Genomic DNA, 21703 nt, shown 5'->3' on the forward strand with positions numbered 1-21703 from the left:
AGCGCAGGGAGCGGTGTGTTCGGAGTAGATGGCGGTGGTGGCGGGTAGCGGATCGCAGAACTGGCCGGTGGAGAGGAGGGGATAACGGAGGTTCTTCAATCCGAAAGTTGTGAGATCGACAATGAACTTCAACAAGACTTGACCAGATTACATTCGCTAAATGATTTGAAGCTCTCCGGTTTTGATTTCTTTGTCAAGCAGGCAGCTAGGTTAGTTTGTAGGCCTCAAGCCTCGGGATAAAGTTGTCGTCTGATCCTGGGATTGGGAATCCAAAAAGGGACTGGCGTGAGAGATCTACCTCGGACAATTGGGAATCCCTGTTCGGAAACTATTGGGGATCGATGCTTGGAAGAACTAGCTAGTGGTATATGAGTGGAGTCGTTTTTTAATTGTAGCTCCGGAGGCGTTGATGCATATTGGCAAAGTTAAAGGGACTAGCTAACTAGTTAATCGCCCCTACAGACAATGTCCCATTGCTGCTAGCTTGCTGGCTAGCTGATTTTGCTAGCAAAGGAATGGATGAATGGGCAACCGCTTGTAATGCTCGGATTTAAACAGCTGGTTGATGACCTCAGTGTTAGAAATCATTTGTGTAGTTAGTTAGCAACTGTGTAAATAATAGAACATACTAGAACAAACATCGATTTTTATTTTGCTGTACAGCCAGAAATCTGATTCATGGTGCGGACGGAGCACACACTCAGATGGACAGGAGTGCAATTTATTGACATTACTGGTCAGCAATTTAGTTTATAATTTAAGTGTTTCTCTCATCTGTTTTCATTATCGACTTGTTTTTTTAGAATCATAGGACAGAACTGAATCATAGGCTTAGGTAATGTAGTTGTATGTAGCTGTAAAGCTAGCTATCTGGCATCCTTGATTTGAAGGAATTTTGCACTACTTAAATAGTGTTGACGTTATCCCTGGTTTGGAATGGGGAATACGGTATCATGCTGCGTGTCGCCCGAGGGGAGCCCAAAGCTACCAAGGCAACCGGCGGACCGCCATGAAGACTACCAAATAATCACGGACGTGAGTGATGACACCGGCCCGTACCTGCAGCACATCAGCGACAGAGAGGTGCCAGACGGTAGGTGTCACACCCGCCCGCATAGCTGGGATTGGAAATATTTACAGAATGTCACTGACTGTGGTTACTAGAAAAACAGAACTGGTAGGGGTCTCTCCTGTGTCGGGTTGGTTTCCTCCAAATCCACATTTACATTGGCTGTGCTAGTTGCTGCAGTAGAGATACAGTACTAACATATACAGTGAGGGAAAAAAGTATTTGATCCCCTGCTGATTTTGTACGTTTGCCCACTGACAAAGACATGATCAGTCTATAATTTTAATGGTAGGTTTATTTGAACAGTGAGAGACAGAATAACAACAAAAAAATCCAGAAAAACGCATGTCAAAAATGTTATAAATTGATTTGCATTTCAATGAGGGAAATAAGTATTTGACCCCTCTGCAAAACATGACTTAGTACTTGGTGGCAAAACCCTTGTTGGCAATCACAGAGGTCAGACGTTTCTTGTAGTTGGCCACCAGATTTGCACACATCTCAGGAGGGATTTTGTCCCACTCCTCTTTGCAGATCTTCTCCAAGTCATTAAGGTTTCGAGCCTGACGTTTGGCAGCTCGAACCTTCAGCTCCCTCCACAGATTTTCTATGGGATTAAGGTCTGGAGACTGGCTAGGCCACTCCAGGACCTTAATGTGCTTCTTCTTGAGCCACTCCTTTGTTGCCTTGGCCGTGTGTTTTGGGTCATTGTCATGCTGGAATACCCATCCACGACCCATTTTCAATGCCCTGGCTGAGGGAAGGAGGTTCTCACTCATGATTTGACGGTACATGGCCCCGTCCATCGTCCCTTTGATGCGGTGAAGTTGTCCTGTCCCCTTAGCAGAAAAACACACCCAAAGCATAATGTTTCCACCTCCATGTTTGACGGTGGGGATGGTGTTCTTGGGGTCATAGGCAGCGTTCCTCCTCCTCCAAACACAGCGAATTGAGTTGATGCCAAAGACCTCGATTTTGGTCTCATCTGACCACAACACTTTCACCTAGTTCTCCTCTGAATCATTCAGATGTTCATTGGCAAACTTCAGACGGGCATGTATATGTGCTTTCTTGAGCAGGGGGACCTTGCGGGCACTGCAGGATTTCAGTCCTTCACGGCGTAGTGTGTTACCAATTGTTTTCTTGATGACTATGGTCCCAGCTGCCTTGAGATCATTGACACGATCCTCCAGTGTAGTTCTGGGCTGATTCCTCACCGTTCTCATGATCATTGCAACTCCACGAGGTGAGATCTTGCATGGAGCCCCAGGCCGAGGGAGATTGACAGTTCTTTTGTGTTTCTTCCATTTGCGAATAATCGCACCAACTGTTGTCACCTTCTCACCAAGCTGCTTGGCGATGGTCTTGTAGCCCATTCCAGCCTTGTGTAGGTCTACAATCTTGTCCCTGACATCCTTGGAGAGCTCTTTGGTCTTGGCCATGGTGGAGAGTTTGGAATCTGATTGATTGATTGCTTCTGTGGACAGGTGTCTTATACAGGTAACAAGCTGAGATTAGGAGCACTCCCTTTAAGAGTGTGCTCCTAATCTCAGCTCGTTACCTGTATAAAAGACAACTGGGAGCCCAACATTTTTCTGATTAAGAGGGGGTCAAATACTTATTTCCCTCATTAAAATGCAAATCAATTTATAACATTTTTTACATGTGTTTTTCTGGATTTTTTTGTTGTTATTCTGTCTCTCACTGTTCAAATAAACCTACCATTAAAATTATAGACTGATCATTTCTTTGTCAGTGGGAAAATGTACAAAATCAGCAGGGGATCAAATACTTTTTTCCCTCACTGTACATAATCCATTTAGTATTTTTAACACACTATTTATCATACACCACCCTCTCAGAGGCCTGTAGCCAATGAAATTACATGCACATAAAGTTAGGTGAGATGAGGCTGCCAATTGGGAAGGAGGGATATTTGATCCACAGCCCCCTGGTGTCCCTCCCTTCCCTCCCAGCAGGGTTTGATGTTGCTGGTTGTTCACAGCTTTTTATTACTATTGATTGTAGGGCCTGTATGGTGTTGCACCCTTGGGGTAAAGCCACACACACACACTTCCTGCTGCTGCAACACCAGTGACACAAGCCTACCAGATGAGCTAAATCACTTCTATGCTCGCTTCGAGGAAAGCAACACTGAAGCATGCATGAGAGTGTCAGCTGTTCTGGATGACTATGTGATCACGCTCTCTGTAGCCGATGTAAGACTTTTAAGCAGGTCAAAATTCACAAGGCCGCAGGGCCAGACGGATTACCAGGACGTGTACTCCGAGCATGCGCTGACCAACTGGCAAGTGTCTTCACTGACATGTTCAACATGTCCCTGACTGAGTCTGTAATACCAACATGTTTCTAGCAGACCACCATAGTCCATGTGCCCAAGAACACTAAGATAACCTGCCTAAATTACTACCGACCCGTAGCACTCACGTCTGTAGCCATAAAGTGCTTTGAGAGGCTGGTCATGGCTCACATCAACACCATTATCCCATAACCCTAGACCCACTCAATTTGCATACCGCCCCAACAGATCCACAGATGATGCAATCTCTTTTGCTCTCCACACTGCCCTTTCCCACCTGGACAAAAGGAACACCTACGTGAGAATGCTATTCATTGACTACAGCTCAGTGTTCAACACCATAGTACCCTCAAAGCTCATCACTAAGCTAAGGACCCTGGGACTAAACACCTCCCTCTGCAACTGGATCCTGGACTTCCTGACGGGCCGCCCCCAGGTGGTAAGGGTAGGTAACAACACATCTGCCACACTGATCCTCAACACGGGGGCCCCTCAGGGGTGTGTGCTCAGTCCCCTCCTGTACTCCCTGTTCACCCATGACTGCATGGCCAGGCACGACTCCAACACCATCATTAAGTTTGCAGACGACCCAACAGTGGTAGGCCTGATCACCGACAACGATGAGACAGCCTATAGGGAGGAGGTCAGAGACCTGGCCGTGTGGTGCCAGGATAACAACCTCTCCCTCAACGTGATCAAGACAAAGGAGATGATTGTGGACTACAGGGGATAAAAGAGGAATGAGCACGCCCCCATTCTCATCGACGGAGCTGTAGTGGAACAGGTTGAGAGCTTAAAGTTCCTTGGTGTCCACATCACCAACAAAGTAACATGGTCAAAACACACCAAGACAGTCATGAAGAGGGCACGACAAAGCCTATTCCCCCTCAGGAGACTGAAAAGATTTGGCATGGGTCCTCAGTACAGAAGGTAGTGCGTACGGCCCAGTACATCACTGGGGCCAAGCTTCCTGCCATCCAGGACCTCTATACCAGGTGGTGTCAGACTCCAGCCACCCTAGTCATAGACTGTTCTCTCTGCTACCGCACGGCAAGCGGTACTGGAGCACCAAGTCTAGGTCCAAAAGGCTTCTTAACAATTTCTACCCCCAAGCCATAAGACTCCTGAACAGCTAATCATGGCTACCCAGACTATTTGCATTGCCACCCCACCCCCACCCACTATTTTACGCTGCTGCTACTCTGTTTATTATCTATACATAGTCACTTTAACTCTACCCACATGTACATATTACCTCAATTACCTCGACTAACCGTCTTACATTCGGATGCCAAGCAGTTGCCATACCAAGCGGTGATGCAGCCAGTCAAGATGCTCTCAATGGTGCGGTTATAGAAACTTTTGAGGATCTGGGGACCCATGCCAAAGAAAATTCAGCCTCCTGATGGGGAAGAGGCCTCCTGTAGCTCAGTTGGTAGAGCATGGCGCTTGCAACGCCAGGGTTGTGGGTTCGATTCCCACGGGGGGCCAGTATGAAAAATGTATGCACTCGCTAACTGTAAGTCGCTCTGGATAAGAGCGTCTGCTAAATGACTCAAATGTCAAATTTAAATGAAGAGGCGTTGTCATGCCCTCTTCAAATCAAATTTGATTGGTTGCATACACATATTTCGCAGATGTTATTGCGAGTGTAGCGAAATGCTTGTGTTCCTAGCTCCAGCAGTGCAGTAGTATCTAACCATTCACAACGAGACAAGACGACTGTTGGTGTGTTTGGACTATGATAGGTCCTTGGTGATGTGGACACCGAGGAGCTTGACGCTCTCGACCCGCTCCACTACAGCCCCGTTGATGTGAATTGGGGCGCGCTCGGCCCTCCGTTTCCTGTAGCCCACGATCCTTTTTGTCTTGCTGAAGTTGAGGGAGAGGTTGTTGCCAGGTCTCTGACCTCCTCCCTAAAGGCTGTCTCATTGTTGGTGATCAGGCCTACCACCGTTGTGTCGTCGGCAAACTTAATGATTGTGTTGGAGTCGTGCACGGCCGCGCAGTCGTGGTTGAACAGGGAGTACAGGAGGGGATTAAGCACTCACGCCTGAGGGGCCCCCATGTTGAAGGTCAGCGTGGCGGATGTGTTGTTGCCTACCCTCACCACCTGGGGGCGCCCGTCAGGAAGTCCAGGATCCAGTTGCAGAGGGAGGTTTTCATTCCCAGCTTAGTGATGAGCTTGGAGGGCACTATGGTGTTGAACGCTGAGTTGTAGTCAGTAAACAGCATTCTCACATAGGTGTTCCTTCTGTCCAGGTGGGAAAGGGCGTGTGGAGTGCAATAGAGTTTGCGTGGTCAGTCAGGAGATAGACGATGCGTCCCAAATGGTACCTAATTTCCTATGTAGTGTACTAGCTACTTTTGACCAGAGTATTGCACTTTGGCATAGGGTGCCATTTGGGATGCACCCAGAAGATGGGGGTGGTGGGGCTGGTGGGTGGAAAATGGAGGAGACCCCTAAGAATCTATCTCCCAGCTATCACTGGCATCCTGACGATGTGGTACCACAGGACAGCTGCACCTCTCTTTCTCTGTCTCTCTCTCTCTCTCTCTCTCTCTCTGTGTGTCCATAACGTCAGATAGAGGTGGAAAGCTGTTTTAAACCAATACTATGAACACTGTTTTCTGAAAAGCCTTGTCAATGGATGACACACGTGATTTTCATAAAATGCCTTTCAGCTTGGGATATCCTAATAAAAGAGGAATTGCAGCAACGTTTTAGCAATCATTGCGATTAGCGGATGATGTAATCCTTGATATTTCCTCTGGTCTCTGCAACGCCTCACCCACCCTAACTGACCGAGGCATTCCCTTGAGAGAGCACTTTCCCCGCTCCCCAGCCCCTCTGGTTTATTTTGGACTTCAGAGGGAGAGGGAGGGCTTGTCTAACCCTAGTGTGGTGGACCCAGGGTAAGGGTTAGACGGCCAATCCCTCCCTCTCTGTGTCCTTATGAAGGCAGTCCTCCAGCTTTTCATCACAGGTCTGGGATCAGCTGTAGGTGGACGATATAAAGAGGAGTAGACTGAACTGAGACAGGTATTGGGTATATCACCTGTTGTCTGTCTTTTGAGAGCCAGGAAATGAAACATTAGGCTATAGAGCTTAATCACCATGTTCAGACAGCCACTCTTCATCTTTGGCCTAGCACCGGTGACACATTTTAGCATTATAGGCTACTGCATCACCATCACAGCCTGATCACCCTGGTTCGGGCAGCCCATCCATCCTGCTGTCTGAACTGTGAAGACCAATAGGCCATTCATCTCACAGCAAGGACTTCCCTCAACAGACGCAACAATGGCCCTAATAATCAATAGAGCGGTTATCAGTGCTACCTGCTCTGCCTGGTGGCGGTCCCTTTCACCTATAACCTAGGGCTCAAAGCACGTTTCTGCACAAGCAGACAATAAAGTAGGCTAGCTCTCACTTGATCACTAAAGCATTTTTTATATGGATCATTACTAGGCTAAATGAGGGAATCTGTGGAGCCAGTTTTATTGAAATATGACCCAGACCTAGGCCTACTACTGCAATAGTGGGTACAGGGACATGGCATATTCTTATATAGACCTACTACTGCAATAGTGGGTATGTATAGGCAATTGAGGAAAGGTGTCTGCATGCTTCCCAGCCGAAACAGTTCAGAGGAGTTTGTGCATATATTATGACATTTTGGGACGTTTTGGATCGTTTTGGACTTCAGTGAGGGTTGTTCGGGCACACAAAATGTTTTCTAGAGGCAAGACAAAGTTTGGCGCCGAAGTCTATGCCCCTTCGTCGGTGATTGGTCAACAGTAGGGATGATTCAATAGTATTTTTTGTCATTCAACGAGAGACAACTGGTATTCATGCACATTTTTTCATTGAGAAATACTGCACCAAATGTCTTAGTTAGATATAAAATTGTGCGACTAAGATCTCCTCTGCAAAAATGTCAATTTATGATAGATTTCTTGAGTGATCTCAGATTAATTCTGACTATTTTGAGGAAGTGTATACTGCCAACCAGGGCTCAATGGACAAACCGTACTATTGCCTAGTTTTTCTAGTTTTTCTAGGTTCGGTTCAGCTAGCCAAGTTCAGCTAAGCGCCAGCTGAACTGAAGCATGCTGACGCCTTAACATGCCAACCAGGGCTCACCCCCGCTTAGTGTTGCAAGGTATGCCCGCCCGGCACTCCTCTTAAACTGGAGCAGTGGACCCGGGACAGAAATACCATGACTTGCGACAGTCGGGCACAGAGGGCATGGAATGCCCCGGCAGGAAGACTCCAGTCCAGGGAGAGGCCAGGGAGTGATTGGTGGAGGGATAAGAGTGGAGCTTTGTGGCTGGGAAGAGGAGCTGAGGCTCCATCTTATCTAGGATGGAGTAATCACATGATGGTGTCTGACAGACTCATCTTAGTGGATCTGATAGGTGGTGGCTGAAGAACTTTGTGTGTCGCACTGTGGTTTGTGTTGTAAAAGGCTACATGTAGGCTAGTCTACCTGCTAGTCGCTCCTTTATGCTCTATATAGAGCACACTGTTTGGTTCGGTAGCGTGTCTGTAGATGGGTTGGCATGACTGGCACGGCCCTCCGCCCTGCTCCCCCTTCCTGTTTCTCAGCGTGCTGGCCAGTGTGGAAGGGGTGTAGAGAGTGAGGACTCAATGTTCTCCACAGAGACCCCAGACAAAGGCCTCCTTGTTGCCCCCCTCCCTGCCAGTCCCATACCACCATCCCTGCCACAGAGCCACAGCCTGAGTGGGCAGGGGGCACACACTGCCAAGCCAACCCATCTGGCCCTGCCTGCCACGTCTGATCCAGAACAGGGGCACCCAATCCCAGACAGAGGTAGCTGTTAATACATTAGGGTTTGATCAGGATGTCTAATACCTAAACCTGATCATTGAGCCTGTGTGTAATGGACCTTTTATGTGGTGCGAATGAGATCATCATGCTTCTGCTGTCAAATAGTGTGTATGGTTACATAGCCTTGCTGCCCTACACAGATTTGTTTTATTTAATTCACTTACTTATTCATTCATTCATCTATCCATCCATCTAATTGGGTAGGGCTGGGAATTGCCAGGGACCTCACGATACAATATTATCAAGATCCTTAGCTGCCGATAAGATATGTATTGTGATTCTCACGATTCTATATGTCTTGCGATTCGATATTTGGATTTGACTTTCCAAACATATTGCTCACTAACGCTTCGAACACACCGACTGCATCATTGCGTTTTGGTACACCAGAAGTACATTTAGCATGACAGAGCTCCAGAGTTCCTCTGTGGAGATGGGAGAACCTTCCAGAAGGACAACCATCTCTGCAGCACTCCACCAATCTGGCCTTTATGCTAAAGTGGCCAGACGAAAGCCACTCCTCAGTAAAAGGCACATGACAGCCCGCTTGGAGTTTGCCAAAAGGCACCTAACGGACTCTCAGACCATGAGAAACAAGGTTCTCTGGTCTAATGAAAGCAAGATTGAACTCTTTGGCCTGAATGCCAAGTGTCACGTCTGGAGGAAACCTGGCACCATCCCTACGGTGAAGCATGGTGGTGGCAGCATCATGGTGGTGGCAGCATCATGCTGTGGGGATATTTTTCAGCGGCAGGGACTGGGAGACTAGTCAGGGTTGCGGGAAAGATGAACGGAGCACGGAGTGCTCAGGACCTCAGACTGGGGTAAAGGTTCACCTTCCAACAGGACAACGACCCTAAGCACACAGCCAAGACAACGAGAGGATCTGCAGAGAAGAATGGGAGAAACTCCCCAAATACAGGTGTGCCAAGCTTGTAACGTCATACCCAAGAATACTCAAGGCTGTAATTGCTGCCAAAGGTGCTTCAACAAAGTACTGAGTAAAGGGTCTGAATACGTATGTAAATGTGATATTTCAGTTTTTTATTTTTTATAAATTAGCAAACATTACTAAACCTGTTTTTGCTTTGTCATTATGGGGTATTGTGTGTAGATTGAGAGAAAAAAACAACAATGTAATAATTTTTAGAATAAGGCTGTATCGTAACAAAATGTGGAAAAAGTCAAGGGCTCTGAATACTTTCCGAATGCACTGTAACTGTATCCATTTTCCCCTAGGTATCACTAGGTACTGTAATATCATGCATTCATTCCAGGTACTGCAGTACAGGGGTAGTTCAAATGGTTGAGTGATGACCTGCACTGGACTGTACATTATGAAACGGGTTGTTTGGATCCTGGATGCTGATTGGTTCATTGTTGTGGGACAACAACTCCCGCAAAATACCATGACGTGTTATAAACCAACCTGTCTGCCTCTACAACCTGTGCAACAATGTATCATTTTACAAATGCGATCTCTCCCGTGCCAGCAAAGAGGCAAGCACTGGCTGTCACCAACCAGGACCATGGACAGTTCTTCCACTCGTGTGCCATCAACGGAAACGTCACTATTAACATCACCAACTAGCTTGGTTAGCTCTGACTCGCCAACCATAATAGTTGTTGCCTATGTAGCCCTATTGGATATTTATTAAATCATGTTCTTGTCTCATCATCATTGAGTCCCTGCTAGATAGCTACATGCCAATGATTTGTTTAGCATAGCAACGTCGAAGGAATAGAAAGATTGGAAGGAACGACTGGGTCAGCAGGAGAAAATAAGTAGAAAGACCAGCCCGCTTGGGTAGCAAACTTTTTAGAATGTAAAAACTCATTTACTCCTTCAAATAATGTTTTTAATGAAAACATGTAATTAATATTTAAATATATGTTGGCAACAGTTTTATAAAAGCAATATTGCCCTCAAACCCAGGAATTATCATGTGACAACTTCACCTCGGGCCTCAGAACAGCCCTTGTCGGGAGTTGTCACACGATAATTCCCGGGTTCTCAGGTGTTATTGCTTAAGGTACAGTAGGCTACAGGTCACTGTTCTGTCTGTATGGAATATCAGGTCTAATTCTTCTCTCACCGGCCTCGAGTCAACATAATCACCTCAGGTGAACTAAGGTAGTTTACCCCCTTAAACAGGCGGTTTTATGGATCACTAACCTTCCAAGTCAGGTTCTTCTGTTTCACTTCATCTGTGTCATTACCCTTGTTATCTACTCTGTTTCTAATGGTCAGTGGTGTCTGTGTTGTTCCAGAACTGGCCCAGGAGTCCAACCCATCAGACCATGCCCGAGCCAGCACAATCTTCCTCAGCAAGTCCCAGACAGACAGTGAATGTAAGTACTCTACTCTACCCTGCTCACAACACATCACACAGGAGAAGTGATTATGATGCCATGTTAGCCCATACGACTCTGGTCTTACGCACTTTAGCTACTTGGTAAGGTGGTAACTCACCACCAGCCTCTCTCTGCTCTAGCAAGCTATGTAGAGAGATGATACTGAGGCTACTGTAAGTGACTCTAATATGGCGCTCTCATAAGCACAATGTGACTCTTCACCGTTCTTCATCATTTTCAACATGACTGTTTTTGTCTGGGTCTGACATGGCCTATTTTCTTTTTCCTTCCAGTGCGAGACAAGAGAAAAAGCAATCACATAAACCATGTTAGTCATGTAAGTATTTCAATACGAAGATTTGAGTTTGTGTTAACAATAATGAGTTGTGTGTGTGTGGCTACTGTGTGGGTATGGGAGAGTTGGGTTGCGATTTATGAGAATACATCTATAATCTCACACACTCGCCTCTTAACTTGGGTCACTGGAGGACAACACCAAACTCATGCATATGCAAATTTAACTATCTGACCATCACACCTTATTGGTCACCTCTTATAGGATGTAGCCCTTTACACTTATACCCGTATATGGGTTGAAAAGGGCAGATTTGGACACTGATACGCGCCTGAATTGGAACGCAGTGAGGGAAATGCTGTCAATTACCATGTATTTTGAAAGATAAGACGTTGAAGAGTCCAAATGTGCATTTCACATTTCCATATCATAAAACTCATGTGATATACAGTGTCAACGTTTATGATCACTGTGTTTGATATACAGTTACAAGATGACATGGCGTTCTACCCTGGGTTGTCCTGAACAGAATGAGCCTATGTTGTATTGTGAAGAAAATGTGCCGGGACCACGTATCTGAATGCACTCATGACTCCATTCTATGCGACCAAAATTACCATCTGCTTCTCTGAATTACGTTGTGAAAGCATAACACTGTAAGATCGTTTTTTATAATTTAGTTAGTCATGTTGGCAATAGAACAAGCTTTCAAATTATGCCCACCTGACCCAGATTGTGATTTATAATGGACCGTTTTTGGATTGCGTAAACAGCAACAGTAATTGTGTGATGGCGGGGATGCAGGGCTGTGTTCCATAGAAAGCAACTACCAGTGTGCTTGCTCTAGTTCCTCAACAGCACAGCTAGGAGAGCTCAGAAAAACACCTTATAGTTGAAGACTTCTTTGAGTCATAGAAATGCATTGAAATGACTTAGGAACTGTACACACCTTGGAGAGGTGGTTGGCCACTTGGAAACACCAGTTAGACCAATCACTCAAACCATTGTCATTGTTTTGTCTTATGTTGTACCTACCTCAACATTTCCAAGAATATTCTTATCATGTTACTGAATGTATCCAGAGTATTTTCAGATTTCGTTATCAACAAATGGGGCAAAATGTACAGTAAATGTATTCTAATCAACGGTGTAATGTTTGGATTCAGTCTTGTGTCAGGTAACTGTTGTCTTCACCTGTACTCTAATAATTTCCCCATAATCTCCATTTAATTGCTACCATGGTTATGCATATGCATTTCCATAATTCTTCTGTAAGAAACATTTCAATTCAGCCCTGTCCATATAAGCCAATTCAGCCCTATCCATATAATCCAATTCAGCCCTGTCCATATAAGTCATTTCAGCCCTATCCATATAATCCAATTCAGCCCTGTCCATAGAAGTCAATTCAGCCCTGTCCATATAAGCCAATTCAGCCCTGTCCATATAAGCCAATTCCTAGAAGTGTAAGTGGTTAAGCAGAGGGGTGGCTGGGGTTATGGCTGCCCTCTTTTACACCGACCTCTATAATATAGCCCTGTGGAAACTAGCTAAGTGCCAAGACCTTTTGACCTGGTAAAAAGAAAAGGCAGGGCTGTGTTGCCCTTGCCTGCTACCCTACTGTGTGTGTGTGTGTGTGTGTGTGTGTGTGTGTGTGTGTGTGTGTTCATGTAGCCTGTGCTTGAGGTGACCACAACAAGCTGTAGCCCCTGTGGCTGTGGGGTCCTGTCAGCTAGAAGACAAACACAGATAAACAGGAGACCTGGTATGAATGTTTTGTGAAGGTCCACTGTCCACCCTCGACTCCACCTCATCTTATTCTCTCTGTATTATAGAACACACTTCTCTGACCCAAGGCTACATAGCCCAGTTTAGCCACATTTCAAACCAAACCTTTTACCTTGGAAGTAGTTTATGAGCCAGGAGTGACTGCAACCTATTGGTGATGTCATTATTTGGCTATGGCCACCACAGGCTAGCGTTAGCATCAATTACCTCCGAAGGATTGGGTTCAACAGGGCCCACATTAGCATCGTCTGACTTCCATGTCACATATTTCCTTTTGCAGACCTCTCCTGGCCCTCTCTCTAAGAAGTACAGTTCCTGTTCCACCATCTTTATAGATGACAGCACGGTCAGCCAGCCTAACTTGAAAAGCACAATAAAATGGTGGGTACCCACTACCTTCATATATGCACACACAGGAAACCTTTTCTAGTTGAACTCTGGTCTAATGAATTCTGTCTTTCTCCTCTTCCAGTGTCACATTAGCAATATACTACCACATTAAAAACAGGTGAGTGGCAGTGTTTAACTTGTTCAGTTTAAGTATGCACATGTATTACTTTAATGGGGGATCAGAAGGTGGCCTCTGGGCCTGGCAGAATGTCTGTATTGGACTAGGGACAGTGTATTTGGTTCATAGTGGAGGCGTTCACTCTCTGTTCCTCTGTATCTCTCAGGGACTCCGACAGGTCACTGGACATTTTTGATGAGAAGATGCACCCCTTATCGGTGAGTGGGCGGATCAATTTGACCATAATCCACTCAGGGTTAACAGGAAGTGAATAGCTGTTATGTGTTTACAGGAAGTGAATAGCTGTTATGTGTTTACAGGAAGTGAATATCTTTTATGTATTGTATTCTAAAGACCTGCTGCTAATACAGGTTTACATCAAAACAGAGTTCTGCAGTAGATGTGGCAGTATTGGTTTCTCAGCCCTTGTCTACATCGATATCTGGCATCACCCAGCCTCCTCACTCCCTTCTAGACCTTCCACTGGAACTCTATATGCCCCATAGCCCAGTGTACCTCTTAGCTCCAACTTCAGCATAGCACACACCACTGCAAGGGGAATGAATAAGATATAGTTTAGCTCTGGTAAGAAAGTCAACATAAACCCATTAGGAAATTTAGAAATTACTTAAATGTTTCCTTATCTTGTTGAGGGTAGTCTATGCGCTATTCAAGATTGAATGTGTGTTTTGTGTTGTCTCTGGGCTGGTCTGTGTGTTGTCTCTGGGCTGGTGCGTGTGTGTTGTGTGTTTGTGACGTGTGTGTGTTGTCTGGGCTGGTGCGCGTGTGTGTGTTGTCTCTGGGCTGGTGTGTGTTGTGTTGTCTCTGGGCTGGTGTGTGCTGTGTTGTCTCTGGGCTGGTGTGTGTTGTGTTGTCTCTGGGCTGGTGTGTGCTGTGTTGTCTCTGGGCTGGTGTGTGTTGTGTTGTCTCTGGGCTGGTGTGTGCTGTGTTGTCTCTGGGCTGGTGTGTGTTGTGTTGTCTCTGGGCTGGTGTGTGCTGTGTTGTCTCTGGGCTGGTGTGTGTTGTGTTGTCTCTGGGCTGGTGTGTGTTGTGTTGTCTCTGGGCTGGTGTGTGTTGTGTTGTCTCTGGGCTGGTGTGTGTTGTGTTGTCTCTGGGCTGGTGTGTGTTGTGTTGTCTCTGGGCTGGTGCGTGTGTGTGTGTTGTCTCTGGGCTGGTGCGTGTGTGTGTGTTGTCTCTGGGCTGGTGCGTGTGTGTGTGTTGTCTCTGGGCTGGTGTGTGCTGTGTTGTCTCTGGGCTGGTGTGTGTTGTGTTGTCTCTGGGCTGGTGTGTGTTGTGTTGTCTCTGGGCTGGTGTGTGTTGTGTTGTCTCTGGGCTGGTGTGTGTTGTGTTGTCTCTGGGCTGGTGCGTGTGTGTGTGTTGTCTCTGGGCTGGTGCGTGTGTGTGTGTTGTCTCTGGGCTGGTGCGTGTGTGTGTGTTGTCTCTGGGCTGGTGTGTGCTGTGTTGTCTCTGGGCTGGTGTGTGTTGTGTTGTCTCTGGGCTGGTGTGTGTTGTGTTGTCTCTGGGCTGGTGTGTGCTGTGTTGTCTCTGGGCTGGTGTGTGTTGTGTTGTCTCTGGGCTGGTGTGTGTTGTGTTGTCTCTGGGCTGGTGTGTGCTGTGTTGTCTCTGGGCTGGTGTGTGTTGTGTTGTCTCTGGGCTGGTGTGTGTTGTGTTGTCTCTGGGCTGGTGTGTGCTGTGTTGTCTCTGGGCTGGTGTGTGTTGTGTTGTCTCTGGGCTGGTGTGTGTTGTGTTGTCTCTGGGCTGGTGTGTGCTGTGTTGTCTCTGGGCTGGTGTGTGTTGTGTTGTCTCTGTGTCTAACACTGTCTTCTTCCTTCAGAGAGAGCAGGTTCCTGATGACTATTCTCGTACGGACCCTGAGCACAAACTCATCTACCGCTTTGTCAGAACTCTGTTCAGCGCTGCACAGCTCACTGCGGAGTGTGCCATCGTCACCTTGGTGAGGAGTCCAGTCCAGTCAGCAACCATACACTCCTAATCAAAACACGCGTATCAGCAGTTAATACATGGTTAATCAACTGATATGAAACCATACAGTAGATGTATTGTAGCTCAGCTGGTAGAGCATGGTGCTTGTAATGCCAGGGTAGTGGGTTTGATTCCCGGGACCACCCATACGTAAAATGAATGTACGCATGACTGAAGTCGCTTTGGATGAAAGCGTCTGCTAAATGGCATTTGTTATTATCATATACTGTATTATCCACTAGGTATTGTGGTGTTGTATTAACCTACATGATACGGTAGATGCGTTGTATTAACCTACATGATACGGTAGATGCGTTGTATTAACCTACATGATACGGTAGATGTATTGTGGTGTTGTATTAACCTACATGATACGGTAGATGTATTGTGGTGTTGTATTAACCTACATGATACGGTAGATGTATTGTGGTGTTGTATTAACCTACATGATACGGTAGATGTATTGTGGTGTTGTATTAACCTACATGATACGGTAGATGTATTCTGGTGTTGTATTAACCTGCATCTGCACTAATGTACCACTAGGGTGCAGCAGAGTAATAGAAACCCTTGACGAAGCACAGCAAGTCACATGAACAGAGTCTCAATGTGGACAGACAGTAGACCTGCATTTGATGATTACAATATGATTGGGCCTAATATATCAAGCATGCCTTATTTATTGGACTCCAAACATAACAAAGTACTATTTCTCACATGTGTGTATAATCAATAATATGCCCTTTTTCCTACAGATTTTCTATGTTGTATACATCACATTTCTGAATGGAAATAACCACCTCAGTTTTTTAGCACATGATCACTTTAAGACTTCTAACCTTCAACCCCACCAGGTGTACCTGGAGCGTCTGCTGACCTACGCTGAGATAGACATCGGTCCGTGCAACTGGAAGCGTATCGTACTGGGCGCCATCCTGCTGGCGTCTAAGGTGTGGGACGACCAGGCCGTGTGGAACGTAGACTACTGCCAGATCCTCAAAGACATCACTGTGGAGGACATGTGAGTGGACAGGACACACACACTGGAGACACACTCAAAATAGATACCCTTTTCTCACTATTGTGTCAACCTTTACTGTTCAGTTTCAGATATGTTCTGTTCACTTTGAAGGAGGAGGCTGATTGGTAGTCATTGATGGAGAAGGAGGAGGCTGATTGGTAGTCATTGATGGAGAAGGAGGAGGCTGATTGGTAGTCATTGATGGAGAAGGAGGAAGCTGATTGGTAGTCATTGAAGGAGAAGGAGGAGGCTGATTGGTAGTCATTGAAGGAGAAGGAGGCGGCTGATTGGTAGTCTTTGAAGGAGGAGGCTGATTGGTAGTCATTGATGGAGAAGGAGGAGGCTGATTGGTAGTCATTGATGGAGAAGGAGGAGGCTGATTGGTAGTCATTGATGGAGAAGGAGGAGGCTGATTGGTAGTCATTGAAGGAGAAGGAGGAGGCTGATTGGTAGTCATTGATGGAGAAGGAGGAGGCTGATTGGTAGTCATTGAAGGAGAAGGAGGAGGCTGATTGGTAGTCATTGAAGGAGGAGGCTGATTGGTAGTCATTGAAGGAGAAGGAGGAGGCTGATTGGTAGTCATTGATGGAGAAGGAGGAGGCTGATTGGTAGTCATTGAAGGAGAAGGAGGAGGCTGATTGGTAGTCATTGAAGGAGGAGGCTGATTGGTAGTCATTGAAGGAGGAGGCTGATTGGTAGTCATTGAAGGAGGAGGCTGATTGGTAGTCATTAAAGGAGGAGGCTGATTGGTAGTCATTAAATGAGTAGGCTGATTGGTAGTCATTGAAGGAGGAGGCTGATTGGTAGTCATTGAAGGATGAGGAGGAGGCTGATTGGTAGTCATTGAAGGAGGAGGAGGAGGAGGCTGATTGGTAGTCATTGAAGGAGGAGGAGGAGGCTGATTGGTAGTCATTGAAGGAGGAGGCTGATTGGTAGTCATTGAAGGAGGAGGAGGAGGCTGATTGGTAGTCATTGAAGGAGGCTAATTCATAGTCATACTTTTATGATTCATCATGTCCATGTTTCAGGTGGAGAACAGACGTAGACCGGAGCCTTCTTCCCCCCTGGTCTGATGATCATTCATTAGGCTGTTGTCTATAGTCTGGTACAGTAGTCCTATCCAGTCTCTAGCTCTGATCAGGGCTGTGTGAGATGAGGGCCCTGCTTTGGGCTCCAAAGGAGTGAGGACTAGACCCAGAGAGAGAGAGCGAGGGACATTGAGGGAGGCGGAGTACTGGTTGTATACAGGAGGCAATCTCCAAGCCATTAGTAGGCTTCTCCTTACTACACTACTGCCTTACATTCTAGTAGCTTTTAGAGTGGGCTGGGGTTGAGTCTTTTGTATGTCTATTAAGTTTGTTTGTTTGAGAGTGTACACGTGCCAAAAGGTCAAATAGGGGGTGCTTATATTTGTCCTGTTTCACACATGACAGTGTTGTGAAATAGAAATGTGTGTTTTGCATATCCCAACTCCTCCTTAGACACCCTTGGAGAGTGGGGGCACGTCCAGGGTCAGCCATTATTGACGGCAACCCAGGAGCAATTAGGGTTAAGTGCCTTGCTCAAGGGCAGATATATAAAAAAAACACGTATACCTAGTCGGCTCGGGAATTCGAACTACGGCTACTGGCCCAACGCTCTAACCTCTAGACTACCTGCCACTCTGTGAGTGTGTGCTCTGTCTGTCTGTCTGTCTGTCTGTCTATGAGCCCATGTTCCTCCCTCTCTCTTCTCTCGATCTGCAGTCTATTTTCATCTCTTCCATTGAAGTGCTCTTTGTGAGCTGGGGGGTCTGGAGTGGCTCTCAGCGCTCCTACATAATGGCCGTAGCCCTCTCCCACTCCATTAGTTGCCCTGGGAGACCAGCCTTCCAACACACACACCCCAGCCTCCAGCCACCCTGGCCCTCTCATGTCTCCTTTCCGACAAAGCATCCTTGATGCTGTCTCTGTGGTGACCGACCGGCATGCAGCTCTTTTGTCATCGTGGCGATAAGGATGATGAGATGGATCTGTACAGGAGAGACATGATATACCTGAAGCAAGCCGCTCTGTCAGAGAGCCAGTATGGGTCTTCATTATAGTGACAATGAAAAGGCTCAAGTTGTTGTGTGTTGAGTTGTATTTATTGTGGTGGTTTAGTTTTTAAAAATGTAATTCCTGTTTATGTCCTTTTGGGGGGGGGGGGGGGAGCAAAAAAAAAAGGTATCCTTGCAAAAAAGTATTTATTTTGAATAATAAAGAAACAATTTATGAATACAAATATAGTTTAGTCTCCCGAATGTGGGGGGTGGAGATGGGTTGAATAGCCCCCCTGCAGACATGTACCCTTCTCCTTTCTGCCGTAAGGGAAAGACAAGTGGAGTTTTCATTTGCTATTGATTAGACTCTCGACCTATAAGGGCTGGCCTGTGGATGACGTTACTCCTATCACTGATCTAAGATCCATTTGACATTTCTCCCCCACTCATTGTCAGGGTTTCATTTGGGGAGGTTGTTCCTAGATCTGTGCCTAAGAGCAACTTTTACTAGGAGCGTCTATATTACCCCTGTTTAATCTGCTCTCCCTTTGTCAGGAACGAGATGGAGCGTCACTTCCTGGAGCTGCTGCAGTTCAACATCAATGTCCCGGCCAGTGTTTACGCTAAGTACTACTTTGACCTGCGATCTCTGGCCGAGGACAACAACCTCTGCTTTCCCCTCGAGCCACTCGGCAACGAGAGGGCACAGAAACTGGAGGTAAGGTAGTTGTAGAGGGGTATGATGGAGCTTACAGGTATCAGTATAGGTGGGAGAATGCATCTAGTAGCAGAAAAGATGGCAGCTGAGACGGAGAGCAAGACATGGGAATAGTCAAAGGGGGAAAGTGTTGGAATTCACCAGTGCATTAGGGATGAAGCCAATGAGCCTGTGTGTTGTGTGTTTTCCAGGCCATCTCCAGACTGTGTGAAGACAAGTACAAGGACCTGAGCCGAGCGGCCATGAGGAGGTCCTTTAGCGCTGACAACCTGGTGGGCATCCGCCGCTCCAACGCTGTGCTCTCATAGGCCAGCCACACTTCATCGCTGTTCTCTCATTAGTCAGCGACACGTCACTCCCAACACTGTTCTCTCATTGGATAGCCACACTCCCAACATTGTGCTTTCACTTGACAGACACAATGGTCGAGTTCGTTTCGCATGGCCCTGTGCCCCGGGTGGGTAGAGTTTGCTCATTTTAGACTATTCCATTGGTCCTTGAGTGAAATCTCCACCCACCCGGAGCACCGAGCCATGCAAAATGAACTCCACCAATATCTGACCTCTACAGCCCAACCAACACTCCCAGGATACCCGCCCCAAACCCTCTTACAAACCCCTCTGAGAGACTGGTCATGGGCAGCACCATAGGCCCACTCTCCCCTGCCTGTCTCAGACCTTGTGTGCAAAATCACTTCTTCACTACATAGAGAGAAAAAAGACTCTGGGTTTTTTTGGTATATATATATATTTTTTTTTGCTTACTATGTAGGCTACTAGCTGTAAAATGTACCTGTTTTTAAATTGAAAAGAATTTGCAGATGGAGTATTTTAAATAAACACTAATCATGTAACAAATCCTAGTGGCTTTCATTGGAGTGGAGATGAGAACCTACAAGTGTGGCAGCGCATTGTAAACATTTATATTTTACTTTAGACATTAAATGACATACTCAGAAACAGATTGGTCCACAGTTTTATTCTCTAGCAGTCAGAGATAAATGAAACCCAAGATTATGGGAGAACTGCATCTTCATAAATATCTAGAAAAAAATCTTTATTGTAAAGTCTCAGCAATGAATTTGCCACATTTCATGTCCTTGAATGTAGGACACATAAAGCTGCAGTCCAGACTACTGAAGGACGCCAAAGCAGACTTACAAATGATGGGGTACAACACTCTCTCTCACACACACACCTCTCTCTCACACACACACACAGGGAATGTCAGGAAACAGGCTAATAAATGAAACAGACACTGGACCATTTACACACTAGTCTGGTTAGAAAAACACTGAAGCACAACAAAGTAGAAAGGCAGAAAACAGCAACTGGTTTTGGTTCACCCAGAGTTAACCATGTTCTAGTCTAGCTGTCCACCACAGTTCCTACAGCCAGTATATCCCTTGTGAGAAGACAGTTTTTTATGTGTAGGCCGGTAATTGAACAGAAATGTTTTGACCATTTTTTAAACATTTGACTCAACGTGAGTGCTGACGCTGTCATTGAAAATGTATGCAGAGCCGTAGGAGATGTATCCAAGGGTTCAGTCCAGTTTACAGGCGATCGATACCTGTATGTTTACCATTGGGTTGGTGTGAACAGGTCCAGTGTGTACCACTAGGGGGTGTAACACACAGACAACCAGGTGCACTTCCTCCATCCCTTTTCTTCTGGCCCTTGATACAGATCACTGATCTGACAAACAGATAGTAGTCCCTCCAAACCGCTTTAAAACATGTTCAATATCATGGCTATTCCAAAGCACTAAACTCACTACAGCGGTTATCATCGAGCATGTGTTTTATAGAGGCTACTTTTGACATTGATTTCTAAAAGAAAATACTGGTTGAGAAAAGGATAGACTATAATTTGTTTACTGATACACTTGTAGGCTACACATCCATTTTCAGATTACCTCTTTGGAAGCTGATTTAACCATAGGTCCAGTCCAGAAACTGATCAACAGTTGGGCTAGAGATCCTCATCCTACTGTCATGCTGACCGGCTAGGGTGTTCACAGACCAGTCAGTCAACCAAGCTGGATTTTACCGGGCAGAATAGGGTAAAAAGATTGTGTGTATTGGTACATACTGGATTAATTCAACTCGAGCAGCATGCAAACACATCCATACCACACATTTACTAGATTCATACAGAATATTGTGATTTAAATCACATCACTGGGGATCGCAAAGAAGCACATTAAATATTTTCATTGTGTTCCTAGAGTTGTTTAGTTCTCACCCATTACGGACCCAGTGTCCACACTGAATAATACCCTGGATAATGGGGGCATTCTGGGCCAGCTCAATCCATAGTCTTTTATAGAGCATCATATATACAGGAATAAATAGTGAGTCTCATCTCTAATGGTCCAGATAGATGTACAGGAGTACAGATGTGCAGGTTATATGTCCATCAACAGTCCGATGAGAACACATCTCCCTTTTTCCCCTCTCAGAGAATGTTCTAGTGCCCTCAAACTAAACTCTGGACCTCGAAGCAAGTGTCACTGCGTTTTTTTCATTGTTGCCCTCTAATCAGGAACTGATATAGACCTGGGACACCAGGTGGGTGCAATTAATGATCAGGTAGAACAGAAAACCAGCAGGCTTCGTGCCTCGTAGGGTAAGAGTTGAATACCCCTGTGGGTCTGTTGAAGTAGTTGTAAAGCAGCAATGCGCACCAGTTGTACCAAAGAGCTCATATGATACAAACGTCCCATTTCTTTCAAAGAAATTCACATTGGGATTTCTACAATATCCCTC

The 21703-nt window shown here is 46.0% G+C and overlaps 1 protein-coding gene across 3 annotated transcripts; it reads left to right on the forward strand.

The window, feature by feature from the left end:
* On the forward strand, positions 1-19785 carry LOC311130138 (cyclin-Y-like protein 1). Of its 3 annotated transcripts, none has more exons than XM_084162823.1 (10): positions 1-1093; positions 10517-10597; positions 10894-10937; positions 12964-13064; positions 13156-13191; positions 13358-13409; positions 15026-15145; positions 16029-16195; positions 18771-18933; positions 19125-19785. In XM_084162823.1, exons 1-10 carry the CDS (start codon positions 937-939, stop codon positions 19239-19241), a joined length of 1038 nt encoding a protein of 345 aa, XP_084018949.1. In that variant the 5' UTR covers positions 1-936; the 3' UTR covers positions 19242-19785. The 3 variants fall into 3 exon arrangements, with proteins under 3 accessions (XP_084018949.1, XP_084018951.1, XP_084018950.1); XM_084162825.1 differs by lacking the exon at positions 19125-19785 and adding an exon at positions 17224-17300 and having other exon boundaries at positions 856-1093; positions 18771-18855; XM_084162824.1 differs by lacking the exons at positions 18771-18933; positions 19125-19785 and adding an exon at positions 17224-17381 and having other exon boundaries at positions 856-1093.
* Positions 19786-21703: the final 1918 nt, after the last annotated feature.

The sequence above is a fragment of the Coregonus lavaretus genome (assembly GCF_964263955.1).
Source record: "Coregonus lavaretus genome assembly, chromosome: 5".
Lineage (NCBI taxonomy): Eukaryota > Metazoa > Chordata > Actinopteri > Salmoniformes > Salmonidae > Coregonus > Coregonus lavaretus.